Source organism: Anguilla anguilla, chromosome 5, assembly GCF_013347855.1.
Source record: "Anguilla anguilla isolate fAngAng1 chromosome 5, fAngAng1.pri, whole genome shotgun sequence".
In the NCBI taxonomy this organism is placed as follows: Eukaryota; Metazoa; Chordata; class Actinopteri; order Anguilliformes; family Anguillidae; genus Anguilla; species Anguilla anguilla.
In genome coordinates, this window is record NC_049205.1 from 52,516,667 (window position 1) to 52,537,351 (window position 20,685).

Genomic DNA, 20,685 nt, shown 5'->3' on the forward strand with positions numbered 1-20,685 from the left:
AAAAACTGACTTAACCTTTTCTTCCAAATCGCAGAACCTTAAGTTATAATGAAGGGATAAAGAACTGGTTAGAAGTCAAAGCAGTGTCAAACTGCTCGTGGAAACGTGCCCCAGCTAGTTAGAGGGTGAAATTATTTTCAGAGGGAAAGCTGGAATTTTTCTGTAGTTAAGGGGGGTAAAAAAGAAAGTGCTGAATGTGCTGCCTCACATTTTTATGGTGGATGGAAGCAACCCTGGTTTACAGTTCTGAGCGGTGTTGGGTTTCACGTCTGAAATGCCAAAGGTTCTTTCGCTGTTTTCACAGTGTAGCCGACAAGCCGAGTCACCTGACTGTACCAGAACAGCGAGAGACAGGGTGTGTGGCTCCATGTCTGACCCAGACTTAGCCATGCTGTTAACATGACTCTCTAACCCTGCAGGGAATCATTTTAGGATCTCCTTCCTGTTTCTACAGGTTACTGTCTGTGTGTGCGTTGTAAGCACAGACGAATGCTTCTCCACCTCCCCTCCCAAAAACTTACCCAGAATGCTTTTCACCAGGCTGACGCGGGCGGACCGGCAGCTCCTGTGGGACTCTCGACACCACTGCCGGGCCTTCGAGGGCAGCCTGCCCAAGGTCCTGGCCAGTGCCCCCAGCTGGGACTGGGGCAGCATGGCGGAGATCCACGCCCTGCTGCACCACTGGCCCCCCCTGTCACCTGTCTCTGCCCTGGAGCTGCTTGACTCAAAGTACGTCATGCCCACACTCATGACTGGTCACATGACTGGCATGGCTCCTCCCACTCAATCTCAGCAGTTCAGTCATTCTTTTGCTAGCACAGCACAAGCATTTGATACTGAATGTGCTTTTAGCTTAGTGAATACGGCTGTCAGAATAGTTGCCTCTGCAGTACAGTTCAGTAGATTTGATTCTAGCAGTTCTGCTTAAACTGTTGCTGTCCGTTGTCTTTTTCTGAGGTTTCTGTGGTTAGTTGTGTGTTTCATTTTGAACTCTGGTTAAGAGCATCTGCTGAGTTAATATGTGCTGTGAGGTTTTTTCAGTTCCCTCTTATGAACCACCAGCCTTAAGACAGTGCGGCATAAGTACAAGTCGCACTGATGCACTTGTACAGTTTAGAGCAGGGGCGGAGGACATTCTAGTAATGACTTTCATTCTAACGTTTAAGAGACTGAAGAACAAGTAAATTCCTGAAAGCTTGTGAGAGAGTGAGACGCATTCACGACAACCTTTACCATCAATAATACAGCCATATTTTACCTGACAGTTCAACCCAGCGTATGTCATTCTTACGTAAAGTGCGAAGTGGCTGTCGGCTAGTCGCCTGATCCACATAGAGGCTGACGCTGCAGAAAATGGATGTGTGTGTGGAAACAGTCTGTGTCTGTGTGTGTCTGCGTGTGTGTCTGCGTGTGTGCACATAATGTTGTGTGTTTGTGTGTGATTGTTTGGTTGTGTGTGTGTGTGCATGTGTGCGTGTGCATGCGTATGTGTGCATGCGTGTGCGTGTGATTGTTTGGTGGTTCGTGTGTGTGTGATTGGTTGTGTGGTGGTGTGTGTGTGTGTTATTGGTTGTGTGGGGTTGTGTGTATGAGCGCATAGTGTTTGTGTATGATTGGTTGTGTGTGTGTGTGTGTGATTGATTGTGTGTATGAGCGCATAGTGTTTGTGTGTGATTGTTTGGTTTTGTGTGTGTGTGTGTGTGTGATTGGTTGTGTGTATGAGCGCATAGTGTTTGTGTGTGATTGGTTATGTATGAGCGCATAGTGTTTGTGTGTGATTGGTTGTGTGTATGAGCACATAGTGTTTGTGTGTGATTGGTTGTGTGTATGAGCACATAGTGTTTGTGTGTGATTGGTTGTGTGTGTGTGTGTGTGTGATTGGTTGTGTATGAGCGCATAGTGTTTGTGTGTGATTGGTTGTGTGTATGAGCGCATAGTGTTTGTGTGTGATTGGTTGTGTGTATGAGCGCATAGTGTTTGTGTGTGATTGGTTGTGTGTATGAGCGCATAGTGTTTGTGTGTGATTGGTTGTGTGTGTGTGTGATTGGTTGTGTTTATGAGCGCATAGTGTTTGTGTGTGATTGGTTGTGTGTGTGTGTGTGTGTGTGATTGGTTGTGTGTATGAGCGCATAGTGTTTGTGTGTGAGGGGAGCAGGTGTGTGTGCGGATGCGTGTGTGAGGACACGCGCTGCACTGGGATTGGTGTTCAGTGTGCATTCTCTGCGGCAGGTTTGCAGACACAGAGGTGCGGAACATGGCCGTCACCTGGATAGAGGGCAGCAGTGATGATGAGCTGGCTGACTACCTGCCCCAGCTGGTGCAGGTAAACCAGCCTCCTGGTGCAGGGTTCAGAATCCTCACAGTCATTATAAACACCTGTACATCTGCCATTTTATTGTTGCATATGAAGAAATTGGTAATACGGTTTGGATTGTTGGTGCGGTTTGTAGTCTGCATGGAGATACCCTGTTTCTCTCATAGGGAAGTTACGTGGTCAGGCAAATGCAAGTTTCTTCAAACAAATAAAGATTGTCTCGTATCGTATTTTTGCAGGCCTTGAAATTTGAGTGCCATTTAAAGAATGCCTTGGTGATGTTCCTTCTGTCTCGAGCACAAGGCAACATCAACATCGCTCATCACCTGTACTGGTGAGTATTTGCATGCATGCACACCTGTTGCGTACCTGAAGGTGACCTTTAATTGGTGAAGGTGATCGCAATTTAAATTGGTGTTATATGTAGACAGAGTGTTTCTCCGTTTGAGTCTAACCCTTTGCACACGCGTGTACGCGTCCCCCGCCAGGCTCCTGCGGGACGCGGTGCAGGACCCCTGTTTCGGCGCGCGCTACGAGACCGTTTTGGGGGCTCTGCTGTGCCTGTGCGGGGCGGGGCTGCGGGCGGAGCTGGATAAGCAGACGCGGCTGGTGCAGCTGCTGGGGGCGCTGGCGGAGAAGGTGCGGCAGGCCAGCGGCTCCACTCGACAGGTACGAGACCGGGACCCGCAGCTGCACGGGCAGCCATGTTCATGTGTGCGTGCGGAACAGGGGGCACAAAATGGCTCCCGGAGGAACGGTGGTCCCATGTCATAGCACCTCATAGTGCATTTATATGAATTTATTTAGAATATTTCAGCCAATCCTGTCGCGTTTTCATACAAAGAACCTGAGTATGAACGTCCCTGATACAGCTCAATAATATGGAAAATTCAAATGAATGAATTCGTGTTTTATTTTTTTTTAAATGAACCAGTCTGTACGGGCTGACATTTTACATTTGAATAATTTCTGTTTTTCCCTTTTCCATTTCCGTCTATTCCTAGAGCTGTGGAGAAATACATTATTCAGGCATAATATTGTATGTCTGGATAGGAATGAGACTGCAGTGAAAAATGAATAATGTATGTTTGGGGAGAACGTCCTCACCCCGCTGCGCTCTGAATGTGGCCCTTCATTGGGCTGGTTTGCCGTGTCCGGCAGCGGTGAGTCGGCCCCGGGGGGTCTGTGACGGTGGTCTGTGGCGGTGGTCTGTGACGGTGGTCTGTGGCTGTGTTGCAGGCCGTGCTCCAGGACGGTCTGGAAAGGGCGCAGTCCTTCTTCCACACGCACACCTGCCGGCTGCCCCTCAGCCCCAGCCTGGTGGCCAAGGAGCTCAACATCAAGGTGAGCCGTCCCCAGCCTCGTGACACCCCGTCACCATGGCTACAGCGACGATGGAAAGGCAGCAGGTTTTACACCGCCCGCCATCTTAAGTTTTGTCCCAGATTGAAAGTCGCATTGGAAAGTGTCCAATATGGTTAATTTCACCATTAGCTGTTTACTGGCTGTGTAGCTACATTAGTATCAGTAAATGAGTATTGGTATATTGTTGTATTCAGTTTTGTAGCTGTACTTTGAGGACGACACTGTTTCTTGCTGTCTGGTGTTCTTGCTATGTTATCTTTAGCTAACTTACTATAGTGTGTCTGATGAATGAGTGAGGTAGCTGTTTAACTGGCTAGCTGTTTTATATTTGTCGTTAGCTCGTCCACGCAAAACTGATACACACCCGCACGCACAACTGATGACGCTCACCTGACGTTCAAGTGCATTCCAGATGTGCTTCTTTTTAAGACTGTTGCCTAGTTACGACGGCCCAAGGTGTCTAGGAAGGACGCAAGGAGCAGCCAGTGCCCTTCTGTTTGCTATGGAGCCTCCAGTACGCAGCACTGTGACTGCACTCGCTGCTGTACGCTGTGAATTCCTGAAGGGGCGCATTCACCCCTTACACCAGCGCCCTACACAGAAACCCACTCTGTTGTAGAGGAAGTTTCAGTATTGTTTGCAGTCGGCACCTTCCAGGCAAATTTCTCACGGCTGTGGTACTATGTTGAGCCCCGTAGGAACTATTTGAACCCCAAACACGAACTAAGCAGATGTGTCCTTGACCGTAATGAATCCTTCGCACTATTGCCTGGCCGTAGAGTAGTTGTAACCGCCTTCAAGAAACAACTCCGTATCGATTGTCCTTAGGCCTGCTCCTTCTTCAACTCCAACGCCGTGCCTCTGAAGATCGCTCTGGTCAATGCCGACCCGCTGGGAGAGGAGATCAATGTGATGTTCAAGGTAGGCGCTTGTGGATGCGGAAACTAATCCAGGCTTTTATGATGACACTATGATATGGGGCGACGTAGCTCAGGAGGTAAGACCGACTGTCTGGCAGTCGGAGGGTTGCCGGTTCAAACCCCGCCCTGGGCATATCGAAGTGTCCTTGAGCAAGACACCTAACCCCTAACTGCTCTGGCGAATGAGAGGCATCAATTGTAAAGCGCTTTGGATAAAAGCGCTATATAAATGCAGTCCATTTACCATTTACCATAAAACATAAGTATTCCAAGATGTTGCTCTTGTTGGCAAATCAAATGTCAACAAGTAAACTTAACACATGTAAATTTAAATGACTGTATTTGCAAAGGATTTTGTATGTAGTGAATGATTAACCTTTAATGTTAATATTGGTTCCTTAAATACCATGTTGAGTTTATTATACTTGTTCAAGATGGTATTTTTTCTTTTATGTTTTTGTTTTGTGTATCTATGCGCATCAAGCACTCCACTAAATCGTGGGTGAAGTTTATACTCCTCAGGTATTGTTGAGATGTAAACAAGTTGAGCAAGATTGCTCCTGTCCTCTGAACCTTCAGTGACTGCTCTTGGGTTCACTCTTTATTGAGCAATTGGTTACAGGCTGTAATTGGCTGGACTGACCGTATGCCCTCTGGTGGCATAAATATGAAATGACAGTGCTTTTCACAAAAAAGCAAAGCCTTTACCCACTATTACGCCTGTTTGTTAGATTAACATATAGACTTTCAAATAGCTTTTCATATGAGTGTTGTTGCTTTCATTTGGGTGGGCTCCTAAGTGAGCGGGTACGCGTGGTGTGTGATTGACAGGTGGGGGAGGACCTGAGGCAGGACATGCTGGCCCTGCAGATGATTCGGATCATGGACCGTATCTGGCTGCAGGAAGGTCTGGATCTGCGCATCGTCAACTTCAAGTGCATCTCCACCGGCAAAGATCGAGGTACAGCTCACGCTCACATCTCCACCAATAACAACAGGCATCGCTCAGTCTACACTCACATCTCCACCAATAACACCAGACATCACTCATATTTCCACCAATAACATCAGACATCACTCACAGTCTACACTCACATCTCCACCAATAACACCAGACATCACTCACATCTCCACCAGTAACACCAGACATCTCTCACATCTCCACCAGTAACACCAGACATCACTCAGTCTGAAGTACCGCAAACTCAACCTGCAAATTCAACCAGACACGGTTCACACATCATTCTCGCCCACAGTTACATCTGCAAATGCAGAGCTCACACTCCAGTGCACTCATATCCACAGATAACACCAGTTTGTGGTCCACTCACGTTTCACCAAGGAAAGCCAGACACTCCTTGTGCACCAATCAAATTTTGACAAGCAAACCCAGATATGGCTCATACATCAACCACATTGCGACAACGAGAATCCGATGGAGCTCATATTGAAAACCAGGTTAAACTGAAGACTCAGTTTTTGAATGTGGTAGGCCGGCAGTAGCGTTGCGCGCTGCTCGATCAGGATTAGCGTTCAGAATCCCCCTCTCCCCCCAATTGCAGGTATGGTGGAGCTGGTCCCGTCCTCTGACACCCTGAGGAAGATCCAGGTGGAGTACGGGGTGACGGGGTCCTTTAAGGACAAGCCCCTGGCCGAGTGGCTGCGCAAGTACAACCCCGCGGAGGAGGAGTACGAGAAGGTGCCCCTCCCCCTCCCCCTCCCCCTCCCGCCACTTCCTGCCCGGCCTGAGAAAATGCTATTTCAGCTCTGATTACATGGTTATCAATGCACCTGGGGACACTCTAAAGAGGGGGTCCAGCATTAAGGTTCATACAACCTCAGGGATCAGCCTGACGATGATAGAAGTTCAGCGTATGCTGGCTACTGCTGACACTGTCAGTCACTGATCAGGATTTGTTGGGCCCTGAGCCAGCGCGGTGCCTGTAACCGTGACGACGGACTCTTTTCTTCCCCCCGCCTTTCCCCTATCAGGCGTCGGAGAACTTCATCTACTCGTGCGCGGGCTGCTGCGTGGCCACCTACGTGCTGGGCATCTGCGACCGCCACAACGACAACATCATGCTGCGCTCCACCGGCCACATGTTCCACATCGACTTCGGCAAGTTCCTCGGCCACGCCCAGATGTTCGGGAGCTTTAAGAGGTACTGCAGCGTCCTCTCCCGGGCCTTGGACACTCTCAGGAACTCCCAATGGAAACAAAGGGCTTTTTTTAAATGCTGTTTTTTCTGTAGGCATCGTAGCTCGGTATCTGAACCTAAAGCCTTTTATTGTTCTGCTGCAGTTCAGTAAGAACACATAGGTTGAGGCTGAGGTAGCACAGGGCCAACAACTTTGAAGTGTTAGCCTGGTGTTAAGCAGTGGGTCATAGATGTTGTTCTGTTTGCCCCTTCCTCACCCTGATGGTTTGTGTGTGTTCTTAATTTTGTTTCTTAAAATATTTTAATGTGTAACATTTAACAAGAACATATAACTGTTAATAATATTTTATTAACAAGAAACTAACTTCTTTATTTTTTGTATTTTTTATGAAAAGTTTAATTTAAAGATGCAGTTTCATTGTGCATGTGAAGTACAGAGACCTTACGAGGCTGGTTGGCGAATGGATTGCGGATGGTGTCCTGTGGGTTAAATTTCGTCGGGTTCCGGGATGTTCCGCTGCGTGCGTGTTGACGGGGGCGTGGTGCCCCGCTGTGCCCGTGTGTCCCAGGGACCGCGCCCCGTTCGTGCTGACCTCAGACATGGCGTACGTGATCAACGGCGGAGAGAGGCCGACCAGCCGCTTCCAGCTGTTTGTGGACCTCTGCTCCCAGGCCTACAACATGATCCGCAAGCACTCCGGCCTGTTCCTCAACCTGCTCTCTCTGGTACAGCCCCCCCCGCCCCCTGTGCGTGATGCTCAGCCCGCACAGGCCCCAGATATACTCACTCTCTCTGTGTTTGCTTTTGCCTGTGTGCCTGTGTGTGTGCCTGTGTGTGTGCCTGTGCACCTGTGTTTGTGTGTGTGTGTGCGCGTGCGCGTGCGTGTGCACGTGACTGTGCGTGTGACTGTGCGTGGGTGTGACAGATGACATCGTCAGGCCTACCAGAGCTCACCGGTGCTCAGGATCTGAAATATGTCTATGAAGCACTGCAGCCCCAGGCCACCGATGCAGAGGCCACAGTGTCCTTCACCAGGTACGAGCACACTATGAGTGTACATCACTAAACCAGATACAAGCACACTATCAGAGTACATCACTAAGTCCTACAGCTTCACCAGGTACAAGCACACTATGAGTGTACATCACTAATTCTTTAGAGCTTCACCAGGTACAAACACACTCTCAGTATACATCACACATCACTAAGTCTTACAGCTTCACCAGATACAAACACACTATCAGAGTACATCACTAAGTCTTACAGCTTCACCAGGTACAAACACACTATCAGAGTACATCACTAAGTCTTACAGCTTCACCAGGTACAAACACACTATCAGAGTACCTCACTAAGTCATACAGCTTCACTAGGTATGAGCACACTGTCAGTATACATCACTAAGTCACACATCTTCAAGGGCGAACACTGAATAAGTGAACAATCAGAATTAACTGCACAGACAGTGATTAGTTAGTGCATTAATACCTCCATGCATGTAGTCCGGTCTAATGAGCTGAATTGCCTCTCTGCTCTCTTTCTCTCTCTCCCCCTTTCATTCTAATCCTCCCTGCCCCCCTCTCTCTCCCCCCCATTTCTGCTTTCTCTTTCATGTAATCCTCTCTTCCTCCCCCAGGCTGATAGAGTCCAGTCTGGGCAGCGTTGCCACCAAGTTCAACTTCTTCATCCACAACCTGGCCCAGATGCGCTTCTCTGGCCTGCCTTCCAGCGACGAGCCCATCCTGTCCTTCTCCCCGAAAACGTACACCCTCAAGCAGGACGGCCGCATCCGCGACGCGTCCATCTTCACCTACCAGAAGAGATACAACCCGGACAAGCACTACGTGAGCCCCTGCACAGTAGCCCCTGGATTCAGCTGTAGTGCTGTGGTGGGCAGGGGCCAGTATAGGAGAAGAACATAAGAAAAGTGATGACAGGAACTGGCCATCAGCCCAACTTGGCTTGTCGTTTTTTATTTTTTTATTTTTAACGATCATGACATTTATTATGATCAATATAAAAACTGTCAACAGACAGTAAAAACAATCAAATTGTGAAATAAAAAAAATTAAACACTAATCAGCAGTAACGCACAACGGAGAAAAAAGGGGGAGAAAGACCAGTGAGATATTATGAAGTCAAATTTCTCAAGCGTTTGTATTGAATATGTAATGAATCCCACATGGGCTGTTGGTGCACTGTGATACTTTATCAGACAGGAGAGCGCTGGTTATTGATTAGCCATCCTGATCTCCCCGTCCTTGCGTGTCCCGCAGACGTATGTGGTCCGAGTCCTGCGGGAGGGGCAGGGCGAGGCCCAGTTCGTGTTCCGTACCTTCGATGAGTTCCAGGAACTGCACAACAAGCTGACCATCCTCTTCCCGCTGTGGAAACTGCCCGGGTACGACTCCATGTGACCCCCGAACCCTAACCCTAAACCTGCACCCCGAGTCTAACCATACACCTAACCCCAACCCTACCCCTAACCCGAGTCCTCACCCTAACCTGTACCCTAAATGCCCTCCATCTTAACCTTAACCGTCTTACATACCTAACCCTAAGACCCCCAACCCTATAACCCTATAGTAACTGTAACCTTAACCTTCAACATGCGTCCACCCTGCCACCAACCCTAACCTTGAACTCATAAGCAACCCCCTGAAATGAACTGCAGCCTGTTTGACTCTGTGCACATCACCCCCCCCCCCCCTTCCCCCTCAGGTTCCCCAATAAGATGGTGCTGGGCAGGACCCACATCAAGGATGTAGCAGCCAAGCGGAAGGTGGAGCTCAACAGCTACCTGCACAGCCTGATGAGGAGCTCCAGTGAGGTGGCGCAGGTGAGTGGCAGTGTGAGCTCTACCCGCGGAAACCTGGCTTTGGGCACAGATGCCCGTCAGTGAACAAGATGGCTCCACCCTGACGGTGGGTGCCAAAAAAAAAGGGCGTGACATTTTAACTGATCTCTCCTTTCTCTCTCTTCTCTCCCTCTCCGCCTTTTTTCTCTTCTCTCTCTCTCCTCAGTGCGATCTTGTTTACACATTCTTCCATCCGATCGCCAGGGACGACAGGACGGAGGGGTTCGAGGGAATGGCCAAGCCCACAGGTGGGTTCCCCCGAGCGGCCCTGTGCTGACGCTAAAGCACTGCATTGCTCTCCTTTCCCCTGACAGCGCTGTTCATACGCCACGCTGCGTCTTTAAGGTTTAACACGCTGGTCGTGAAAGGGGGGATGGTTGACGGGGAAGTGGTCACTAACGGTGCTCTTGCCCCTGCAGAGGTGATGCCGGTGAGCCCTACCTCAGGGAGGGTCGAGGGGGAGGTGAAGTTGTCCGTATCGTACCGGAACAGCACCCTCTTCATCATGGTCATGCACATTAAAGATCTGGTGAGGCCCGGGCCACCGTACATACGCACCGTTACCGTGACGCCTGCACCGTTACCGTGACACCCGCACCGTTACCGTGACACCCGCACCGCTGTCTCTCCATGCGGGAGCTGAGGGGAAAGAAACCCCGTTCCGACTGCCATTTAATCATTTAACCCCCCCACCCCACCCCCCACCCCCCACCCCCCACCCCCCCCCCCCCCCCGCCCGCAGGTGTCGGACGACGGAGCAGACCCCAATCCGTACGTCAAGACCTACTTGCTCCCCGACCCGCACAAAACCTCCAAGCGTAAAACGAAGATCTCCAGAAAGACCAGGAACCCCACCTTCAATGAAATGGTGCGCCTGTCCTGTCCCCTCACTGGTCCCTTCTGCCCATCTCTGCTACGAGAACAGTAACAGGGCCTCTGCTGTCAAAGCACTGTAGCTTTATAATGTACCATAAGTGTTCCCTAGTTACTACAGGACTATTCTCAGTGGAGTTTTACTGTGCAGTGTGGTATTACCTCCATTTTTCTATTATGGACAAATCATATATACTGTATTTGAGGTGGCTAACCCTGATTTCTTTGGTCTGAATTGTTTGCTGATTTAAGTTAAAAGTAAAAACTGGGAGACTGTGGCAGTCCAGTACCAGGGTGTGTTTTCTCAGAGGTGTGCACTCTGTAGCGTCTATGAATGAGAGCGCATTTAAGAAGCTCTCTTACGGTGAAAGTTCTTAACCAGCCCCGCCTGGATGACCGCCCCGCATAAGCTGGTAACCTCTCTGTTGTCCGTCTTTCTGATTGTTCCCCAGCTGGTCTACAGCGGCTACAGCAAGGAAACCCTGCGTCAGCGCGAGCTGCAACTGAGCGTGCTCAGTGCCGAGTCGCTGAGGGAGAACTTCTACCTGGGCGGGGTCACGCTGGGCCTGCATGAATTCGACCTGAGCAAAGAGACTGTCGGCTGGTACAAGCTCACCGCCGTCCCCTACTTTTAAAGTCTGCACAACTCGCGGCATGCCTACGGGGGACCACTCAATCTCTCCCCTCCAAACTCAGCGCACCTCCAATTACACCCCCAACACTAATCATGGTCGTGTCCCCTTATGCACAGTATATTTTTGTTCCCAGAATATATAGGAAAGCTGTATTAATATTTTGTACATTTGACGTTGGAGGACCAAAACCAGCTCACTTTTGAAGAGTGTGTATATATTAATATATATGCATATATACATACTGTGTATTTGTAAAACGGCTCATTTTTACGTTTCACTTTTTTTTTTTTTTTTTCTACGAAGCACATTTTCAGATGGGAAGCGCTGATTTTTCCCTGTGAGTTTGTGACGCGTGAGCGTGTGGGAAGGCCGCAGTGCTGTGAATGCGGTGCGCCCCAAAGCACGTGCCAAAAACGAAATGCGGATCGCGAACCACTTCCCTCAGTGGGACAAAACGTGTGACTTCACCTCTGATATTCTTTTTTCCCATTCACTCTGCACACGGCCTGTATTATCGACACGTTATTCTCAGTTAAAACCTTTATCCAGTGAAATGTTTCTCCGACGTTCAGGACCACTGCAGTTACCACACTTCCTCAAGATGTCAGTCGGGCTAACTATGGAAGCACGTGTGCAACCAGGGTTGGTCCGTACTCTATTTCTACTAGGTCAGTTCAGGAAATGAATAGAAATTAAATTCATGAATCAATAATGAGCCATAAATGTTCTCTTTCTTTTTTCCAAGAAATTACTTAAATTTCGATTCATTTCCTGGACTGACCAAGCAACCCTGATTAGGTTCATGAGTTTTAATGCTATGAATTTGACTTGTATATATTAAATAACTCCCTTCTTGCCATTGCATTTAGACTAAAGGGAATGACAATATCATGAGACTTGGAGCAGAGAGATTTCTACTGCATGTGTACAAGTACAGTTAAAAGAGGAATTGTGTTCACTTGGAAGTGTATTTTTTAGACGATTTCAAAAGTGGAAGCTTATAAAATCAACATCATGCTATAAAAGAGTGATTTCATTCTTTTAATAACTGTAAAAACATGCTGAATTTACATAAATATGGCCAGTTATTTATTTTTAATTGGTTATCTTTAACCTGGATAGATCAGTATGTACTGTAAGCCTTTTTCCTACATGAAACATTTTTGAAACTAGGTTTCTAATGAAATTGAATTTCTTATTTCTGTAATGAAGTTCAATATAAAAAATGTTATTCATCCATTTAACTCACCAGATGCATATTTTCAATATGCTTTGGTAAAGAATATTTTCTTAAAACCAAATAAATGTTACCTCTAATTTTCTGTCTACCCTGAGTATTTTTTTTGTAACATTAATGGATGTGTATTGAACTCCTTACTTGATTTTTATATTTAATTTAAAGAAAATCTCATGTGTTAAATTAGTTGGTAAAATAGTCATATTTATTAATACATGACAGCTTGAATACATTTGTTTTAAACCTTTCAAATTTACAGCGGCATACAGTTGAGGCCAGAAGTGTACATACACCTAAGCTAAAGATATTCAAACTCTGCACATTTCATGTTGCCATACATTTCTATTGGCAAGTGAGTTAGGGCATCTATTTTGTTCACATCTGAGGTGATTTCAAAACGATCGATTAGAAACAGAGTTATTTCAGCTTAAATTCACTATATCAGTATTCCAGTGGGTCAAATGTTTGCATACACCAAGTTGACAGTCTTTTTAAACAGTCTCGAAGATTCCAGAAATTGATGTAATGACTTTTTAGAAGCTTCTGATAATTAGGAGTTCATTGGGAGTTAATTGGCACCTGTTCAATCCAATCCAAATTTATTTATAAAGCACATTTAAAAACAACAGCAGTTGACCAAAGTGCTGTACAATCAAAAATAGCATAAACCATAAAACAACACAATAAAAACACAAAGATCAGTTTAGAAGACAAAAGGACAATAAAATAATAACAACTAGGTCATAAGAAAAAGAAAGGCAACTCTCATACTGAGTTAAAAGGAATAAAGATGTTTTTAAAGACAGGATTTAGTGTAGGGGCCAGCCTATGCCTAGGCAACTTGTTTCTGAGTTTGGGGGCTACCACTGGAAAAGCGTGATCTCCCCTGTGCTTCAACCTTGATCCTGGGACAACCAGAAGCAACTGGTCAGCGGACCTGAGTGACCTTGATGGGACGTGTGGTTGTAAAAGGTCAGAGAGATTGGTTGGAGCTAGCCCATTTAATGATTTGTAGGCAAACAATAAAATCTTAAAATCAATCCTAAAACATACAGGGAGCCAGTGAAGGGAGGACAGTATGGGGGAGATGTGCTCTCGCTTGCATTTTCCTGTTAAAAGACGAGCTGCAGCATTCTGGACCAACTGCAAGCATTAGAGGGAGGCCTGGCTAACACCAACATAAAGGGCAGTACAGTAGTCAAGTCGGGTCAAGATAAAAGCATGTATAACCCTTTCAAAATCATTAAATGATAAAAAGGATTTGACCTTAGATAAGAGCCTCAGCTGGGAAAAAGCTAGATTTGACCACTGAGTTTATCTGTTTATCCAAATTAAAATCCCTGTCCATTATCACACCCAGATTTTTTACAGTGGGTTTTACATATGGTTCCAGGGAACACAGGTCCATATGAGGGGCATCACAGGCACCACTGGGTCAAAATATCAGGACTTCAGTTTTATTCACATTAAAGTTTAAAAAATTTAAGGCCATCCAAGCTTTGATGTCCTTGAGACAGTCCAACAATGGTTTTATAGAGTTTGCATCTTTCCGTTTCAAAGGCAGGTAAATTTGAGTGTCATCTGCATAATGAGATGCATAACAGTGGAACGAGATGCCATATTTTCTAAGAATGGACACTAAAGGGAGAATTTAAAGGGAAAAAGGATAGGCCCAAGAATAGAACCCTGAGGGACTCCACAAGGGAGAGGCGCTGAGGAGGATACAGAGTCACCAAGGCTGACAGAAAAACTTCTGTCAGACAAGTAAGACCTGAACCACTCCAGAGCAGTACCTTTAATGCCAACACAATGCTCCAGGCGAGAGATGAGGATACTATGGTGTACTGTGTCGAATGCAGCTGTGAAATCTAAAAGCATAAGAATGGCGGAATCCCCGGAATCAGTAGCTAATCGTTAAAAACTTTTAAAAGTGCAGATTCAGTGCAGTGAAGGGCTTTAAAACCTGACGGGAACACCTCAAGAATGCCATGTATGTCTAAAAAAGATTGAAATTGTATGAGTACAACTTTCTCTAAAATTTTTGAAAGAAACAGGAGTTTAGAAATTGGTCTAAAATTGGAGAGGACTGAGGTGTCCAGATTGTATTTTTTGATCAATGGTTGCACTACTGCATGCTTAAAATTTGCTGGTACAACACCTGAAGTGAGACTGCTGTTCATAATTATTTGGATGTTTGGTCCAATAGTCTCAGAAATCTCTTTAAAAAGGCAAGGGTGCACAACACCTGTGGCTGTATTTAAGGGCCTGCCTTTAGAGCGACTGCCTTTTTGCCCTTGATACCAATAACTGAAAGTACCGCAAGAATGTGTACAAACAATTGTATGCAAATATAAAAATCTTGGGACCACATAGACATTGCATCGTTCAGGAAGGTGGCACAAATTAACTCCCAGAGCTGAACAAACTTTTGGTCCGAAGGGACTGTGAACCCCAAGACCACAACAAAGGAACTGGTGAAGGAGTTGGAGGCATCAGGTACCAAAGTGTCTACATCCACTATGAAGAGAATCCTACATTACCATGGCCTGAAAGGCTGTCAAGCAAGGAAGAAGCCCCTACTCCCAACTCCAAGACTGTCATAAAAAGGCCAGAATGAAGTTTGCAGGTGATCACCTGGATGAAGACCTAGCCTTTGGGGAGTGTTCTCTGGTCAGATGAAACAAATTGAACTGTTTGGCCGTGAAGCTTTTAATCTGAAGAACACCATCTCAGTTGTGAAGCAAGGGGGTGGCAGTATCATGTTGTGTGGATGTTTAGCTGGAAAAGGGACTGGTGCACTTCAGAAAATAGATGGCATCATGAGGAAGGAGGATTATCTAGAAATACTGAAGCAACACCTCAAGACTTCAGCTAGAACGTTCAAACTTGGTCCCAACTGGGTCTTTCAATGTTCCTAAGCATGCCACCAAACAAAGACAACAAAGTGAAAGTATTGGAGTGGCCATCAAAAAGCCCTGACCTGAATCCCATAGAAAATTTGTGGACTGAACTGAAAAAGCATGTCCGTCAAACCTGACTGAGTTACACCAGTTCTGTCAGGAGGAATGGGGAAAAATTCCGGCAAAGTATTGTGAGAAGCTTGTGGAAGACTAACCCAAGCATTGATTCAAGTTAAGCAATTAAAAGCAATGCCACCAAATACTAAGAAAGTGTATGTAAACTTTTGACCCCCTGAAAATCTTATATAGTACATAAAAGCTGAAATAATTCTGTCTCTTAGCTGTTGTATTGAAATTACCACTTATGGAAATAAAGTAGATACCCTAATTGACTTAACACAGGAAATGTATGGTAGCATGAAATGTGTGGAATTGAGTTGTCTTTAACCTAGGTGTATGTGTTTATAAATGTTTTATTTAGTCTACTGAAGCCATTTCATTTACATAGGTAGAAAATGTGGAAAGGGAGTTCTTTTTTTTTTTTTTTTTTTTCCCCACATCCAAACCCAAAAACTGTACGTTTGCCTTTCATGGTACTGGCTTGAGGTTAGGCATTGTTGATGTTTTTAGGACTATCCTGGAGGCGTATCTATTTACTTTCCAGTAAAAAAACAAAACAGTTTGAGGCACATTTATTCTCTCAGCTGTTCTGGAACAACCCTTGAAATACTGTTTATCATGATATACTTTCTGTATATTGAGTCATTAACGTTGGCAGTTGTTGATTCAGTTTGCTGTTTTATCATTCTTGGAGGGCCTTTCCAAGTGTCTAAACTGCATAGTTCCTTTCTTACAGGTTTTTGAACCAACAGTTACCAGGTTTGCTCTGCTTAAAAAATGTTATTAAATTGTCCTGTTCACCAGTCCTACAGATGATGATGAAGGTTGTAGGTTCGAATCCTAAAGAAGGACACTTCTTGCTAATTTCCTTAAAATACTATGCATTTAATTTCTGCAGCTATATCTGTAATGATATTCATGAGCTGACATTTTAGCTTCAATTATTGATACGCCCATAGATGACAGCAGGTGTTTTTTTTAAATGTATCAATATACAACATTGTACTGTGGTATAAATATACAAGTGCACTGATGCCCATGTACAGAACTCAGTACTTATAATAACTGAGCCAAGTTGTTTGGTAGACACAATGAACTGCACAGTAGAGTAGCTGTGTACACATCCAACCAGTTATTTGGCCGGGTGCAGGATAAAAGTACATGTGAAGATTGAAGGAAAATGGATATCCGCACACTGGATTACAGCTCCCAATACTTTATTGACTAAAAAGCAAAGCAACATGTCAACCCAACAGGGTCTTCATCAGGCAAATGACTGACACGACAGATAAAAAGGTATATATAGACAGTAAGCCAATGATATCATACTGACATCAATGTCAGCCAATTAAGTAGGCTATACCACATTGGCCACTCGATAATATAGTAAAAAAAATAGTGCAAACACATACTAACATTTAATAATACCACAATAGAAAAATATATAGAGATACATAATAGAAAAAGTAGCAAACGACATACCAACAAGCAACAAGTAAACATTTTTTTACATATCATATAAGAATAATAGTCAATAATAGTTTTTTAGCCACTAGCATACTAGGGTACTGGAAAAGAGGGCAAAAAAAGAAAATCACAAAAAAGGTTTTATATCAAATTACTAATTTAGACCGTTGGGGACATAGTATTGAGGAAATAGATCCAGAAGGTTTCATGTTGGAGAAGCCTTTTTTCAAGATCGCCTCCCCTATGAGGCTTTACATTTTTTCTGAAAGGCAGTGCTGGTTCTTATCTTTATTTCTATCAAACATTGCACAGATAACACGTTCTCCTTTTTCATAACAGCAATAAACAGGGACTGCGGTGATTGCTTTCAGGTTCTCGTAAATTTGATCTTTTGTACTGCTGTCCCGGTCATAATGAAATAGTGCACTAAAAACTAATGCAATGTCTGTGTTTTTGTTTTTGTTTTTTAAATTATTGAGTAGATTAATGATATTGGCATGATGGTTATTGGACAGGCACTTTGCGAAACAAGGACTGAAATAAGTGTAGATAATTAGACATCCAGGGCTAATGTTTTGTTGTTCTAGTGCCATGAGGACTCTGTATTCAGAATGGTCAGTAGTTTTCTTATTTTGGTCATATATATGGCGAGGAAGCGCTGCAACAACATTGTCTTTGTTGTACACCTTTTCTTCAGCTAGAGTGTTCCTGATGTCTGCGAAGTCTGCAGGGATGTTGTTTCCCAGCTGTCCTTTCTTACAGTCGTCTTCTGAGAGTGGAAGAGTAATACTGTACTGTATGCCTCTAATGAGAAAAAGACAACATATAATATTATTTACATGTCGATTTCCACCTTGGAATCAGCCTGTTGAAACTTTAACATTAAAGAAAAGGGGATTTGCACTTACGTAGCTCTTTTCCTAGTTGGTATTCTATTGTTTATCACTTTCATTTGTTGTATTAATGCCTGTTGGTCAAACCTGAAGAGACATTATGACATGAAGGTTAATTGTAGATAAATAGCTATTAAAAACTATGCCATGTATTTTAAGGTTGTTTTGCAATTTGATATGCCAGAACCTCTGAGTTCACATCAATCCTCTGCAGAGGTTTCATCATGAATATGCTCAGAATGACTATTCAGTAGGCTACACATAAATGATATATTCAAACTGCAGGTACGGTATAAATATCACAGCTTCTTCCCAATGCATTATTAACCAATTAATCACAGAAATGTTAAATAAATATGCCGTATTTGCATTGGTAGAAGAAGTAGAGTGCCTCAACAGACCCTCACCTGTTGAACATTTGTGTCATAATTTTCTGAAGATTATCTTCAGATAAAGCACTGTCCCCTCTGTCAGACAGGAGGGAAAGAGAGAGAAGCAGAAGAGCAATCTTCCAGATCCCGACACCAACCTGCACACACACAGTACACTGGCTTAGACATCAGGCTGGCACAGGGAGTAAAGACACCTGTACTGTATCAATGGAGTGGTTTTAAAATGTAAAAGGCATTATCAATACTCACCATGTTTGCCATTTTGGGGTGCTGTGCAGAGAGGTATTTCACTTACTCGAAAGTGTCAGGCGGACAGAATTCACACGATAAGATTTATTTCTATATTAACACTAGAATACAAGCACTAAAAACAGTTGCAGTCGTACTGAAAATAAGGGAAGCATTTGAGTCATTTTTATACATACAGTAGATAAATGGGCGTAGCATGGTTTAATCAGCAAAGTATCATATATGGGCATAACATGGTTCAACGGCTTCTGGTTGGTTCTTAGATAAACAGAATATTATGTTGCAATGCAACATATATTTTGAAGGATTGAGATATTATTTTAAAAAACACATTGTGAAATAGCTACAAAACAGGAACTTCACTGTTGTTAATTTATTTCTCCTTTTGCATTTTTCCATTCCAGTCTGTTTACCTAATGCAAGAGTTGTACTTTTTGCTTTCTGCATGTTCAGTAATTTTGTGTTGAGCGCTACATAGGTAAAAGTACTGAAAGCAATCAAGGTTACATTCTCTTGTTTTCATCTAATCTAACAGTTTTCTTTATCTGTAGAAGAATGTATTGATCCCTGTTCCCTTCAATCCCTCCACTTTTTGGTCATTGTGAGAGACATGACCTTTAGGGCTATGCTAGAATAGCCCAGCAGTGTGGTCCTGTCCTGACATACTGCCTCCATTGGTGGAGCAGATGGCTGGGTCAGGGTTTGGAGAGGAATGTGTTCAGAGTCAAATGCCAGTGTCACTAGTAAGCGCTTCAACATGGCTATCTCTGACTGCAATATTGGAGTCATTGCTGAGAAGAAAAGGTTGAGGAGTTACCATTCTAGCAGTTATGAAGTTGGAAGCCTAACAGCTACTACTGGGATTAACGGTTAAGTTAAGTATATGATTGTGGTCACCAGAGGTGGACAATCCAGGGGTCAGAAAGTAAAAGTCCTGCCATGTATTTCATCCACCCCTGAACTCGGCCAGCTGATTTAGCTCTACCTCCTGGCTGAAGAATGGTGCTCATTAGCAAATCCAGGTGACTGGAACAAAATCCTGGGATGAACTTTTACTTTCTGAACCTGGATTGTCCACCTCTGGTGGCCACTGACCCATCCGATTATCAAGAGTCAGTATCTCAGATGCAGTGTCCTCCTGGAATATCTACTCTCTCTTGGGTAGCCTTTGCTATTGCAGGGGGTACTTTGCCTCTATCTGTCACTAGTGATTGCATCAAGTCTTGGTGACCTCCATTTGTCACGGTTGTGCCTTTATTGGTCACCAGAGGGCGACATTTCATAATCTTTGTATTTTGTGTTGCCTGCTGCTTCCCTTTCTGGTCGCCAGAGGGCGACAGTTCATCGTATCATGTGTTTGTTTTTATTGCTTTCTCCTGTGTTTATTCTGTCTTTGTCATCACCTGTGTCTTGTCGCCCATTAATCATTGTGCTCACCTGTTGTCTCATTCATTCTATCAGTGTGCTCACCTCCTGTGTTTATTCAATCATTGTGCTCACCTGTTGTCTCGTTATACCTTTGTGTATTTAAATCCTGTTTCCCTGTTACCCTTTTCTGGTTCCTACTGTTGTGTTCCCTAGTTGTGTGCTCCCTGCGTTTTGTGTTTTTCGAGCTCCCTGTATTTAGAGTATTTTCGAGTTTCTCTGTTTCGAGTTCCTCCGGTTGTTATCTTGTTTTCGAGTCTTTCTAGTGTTTTTGAGTTGAGTTCCTCTGCGTGTTTTTCTGTTTCAAGCATTTCTGAGTTTTTGGATTGCCCGTCATGGCCTTTTTGTTTGTTCCCTGTTTTTTGGAAGTAAAGTCTTTGTTTAAAACCTACCTTTTGGGTACCTACCTGCACTTGGGTCCTAACACAACAAACCCTGACACCATTGACCTCCAGCATGATCCAGGAGAAACCTCATGTTGAACTGAAGGGCGGAACTTACTTAGTGGATAGCCAGTTGCAAAAGACAGTTAGAAGCAATAAGCTGTCTTTCCTCTTTTACACTATTTACAACTCCGTCAGCAAATTCTCAGTCCATGTTATCGGAATAGTACATGTATGCATTATCTTCAGTTACCATTGAATTGCAAATACAGACTGCTCGCTAACCACCCACTCAGATGACATTGTCTTTGTTTGGGTTATGGGACTCTTGCAGTCTCTCCCCTCATATGATTGTAGGCACACCAGTTCCCCTGTGATTTTTATTTTATGATTTTTATACATTTCTGGTCATATTTATTTACATGCTTCCCGTATCACCATTGCATTTAGACGACAGTAGGGAACGACAGTATCAGGGGACTTGGAGTGGAGGCA

At 44.6% G+C, this 20,685-nt stretch overlaps 1 protein-coding gene and 1 long non-coding RNA gene across 6 annotated transcripts in view; one reads left to right on the plus strand and one right to left on the minus strand.

The window, feature by feature from the left end:
• pik3c2a (phosphatidylinositol-4-phosphate 3-kinase, catalytic subunit type 2 alpha) overlaps positions 1–12,441 on the plus strand; it is a 37,653-nt gene extending 25,212 nt beyond the window's left edge. For all 5 annotated transcript variants that reach the window (XM_035417352.1, XM_035417350.1, XM_035417349.1 and 2 more), the window contains 18 exons: positions 541–729; positions 2,230–2,323; positions 2,554–2,648; positions 2,803–2,983; positions 3,554–3,658; positions 4,508–4,600; positions 5,431–5,560; positions 6,162–6,298; positions 6,592–6,761; positions 7,328–7,484; positions 7,685–7,794; positions 8,396–8,603; positions 9,036–9,160; positions 9,481–9,598; positions 9,783–9,864; positions 10,036–10,145; positions 10,359–10,484; positions 10,942–12,441. In XM_035417352.1, coding sequence (XP_035273243.1) covers positions 541–729; positions 2,230–2,323; positions 2,554–2,648; positions 2,803–2,983; positions 3,554–3,658; positions 4,508–4,600; positions 5,431–5,560; positions 6,162–6,298; positions 6,592–6,761; positions 7,328–7,484; positions 7,685–7,794; positions 8,396–8,603; positions 9,036–9,160; positions 9,481–9,598; positions 9,783–9,864; positions 10,036–10,145; positions 10,359–10,484; positions 10,942–11,124 — 2,413 coding nt within the window. In that variant the 3' untranslated portion in view covers positions 11,125–12,441. The remainder of the gene's footprint in view (positions 1–540; positions 730–2,229; positions 2,324–2,553; positions 2,649–2,802; positions 2,984–3,553; positions 3,659–4,507; positions 4,601–5,430; positions 5,561–6,161; positions 6,299–6,591; positions 6,762–7,327; positions 7,485–7,684; positions 7,795–8,395; positions 8,604–9,035; positions 9,161–9,480; positions 9,599–9,782; positions 9,865–10,035; positions 10,146–10,358; positions 10,485–10,941) is intronic.
• A 4,140-nt stretch (positions 12,442–16,581) lies between these two features.
• On the minus strand, positions 16,582–18,539 carry LOC118226742. Its single transcript, XR_004765094.1, has 4 exons — positions 18,383–18,539; positions 18,149–18,270; positions 17,757–17,828; positions 16,582–17,652 (listed from the first exon to the last, which is right to left on the minus strand). It is a non-coding gene; the product is annotated as an uncharacterized LOC118226742 (long non-coding RNA).
• Between the last annotated feature and the right edge of the window lie 2,146 nt (positions 18,540–20,685).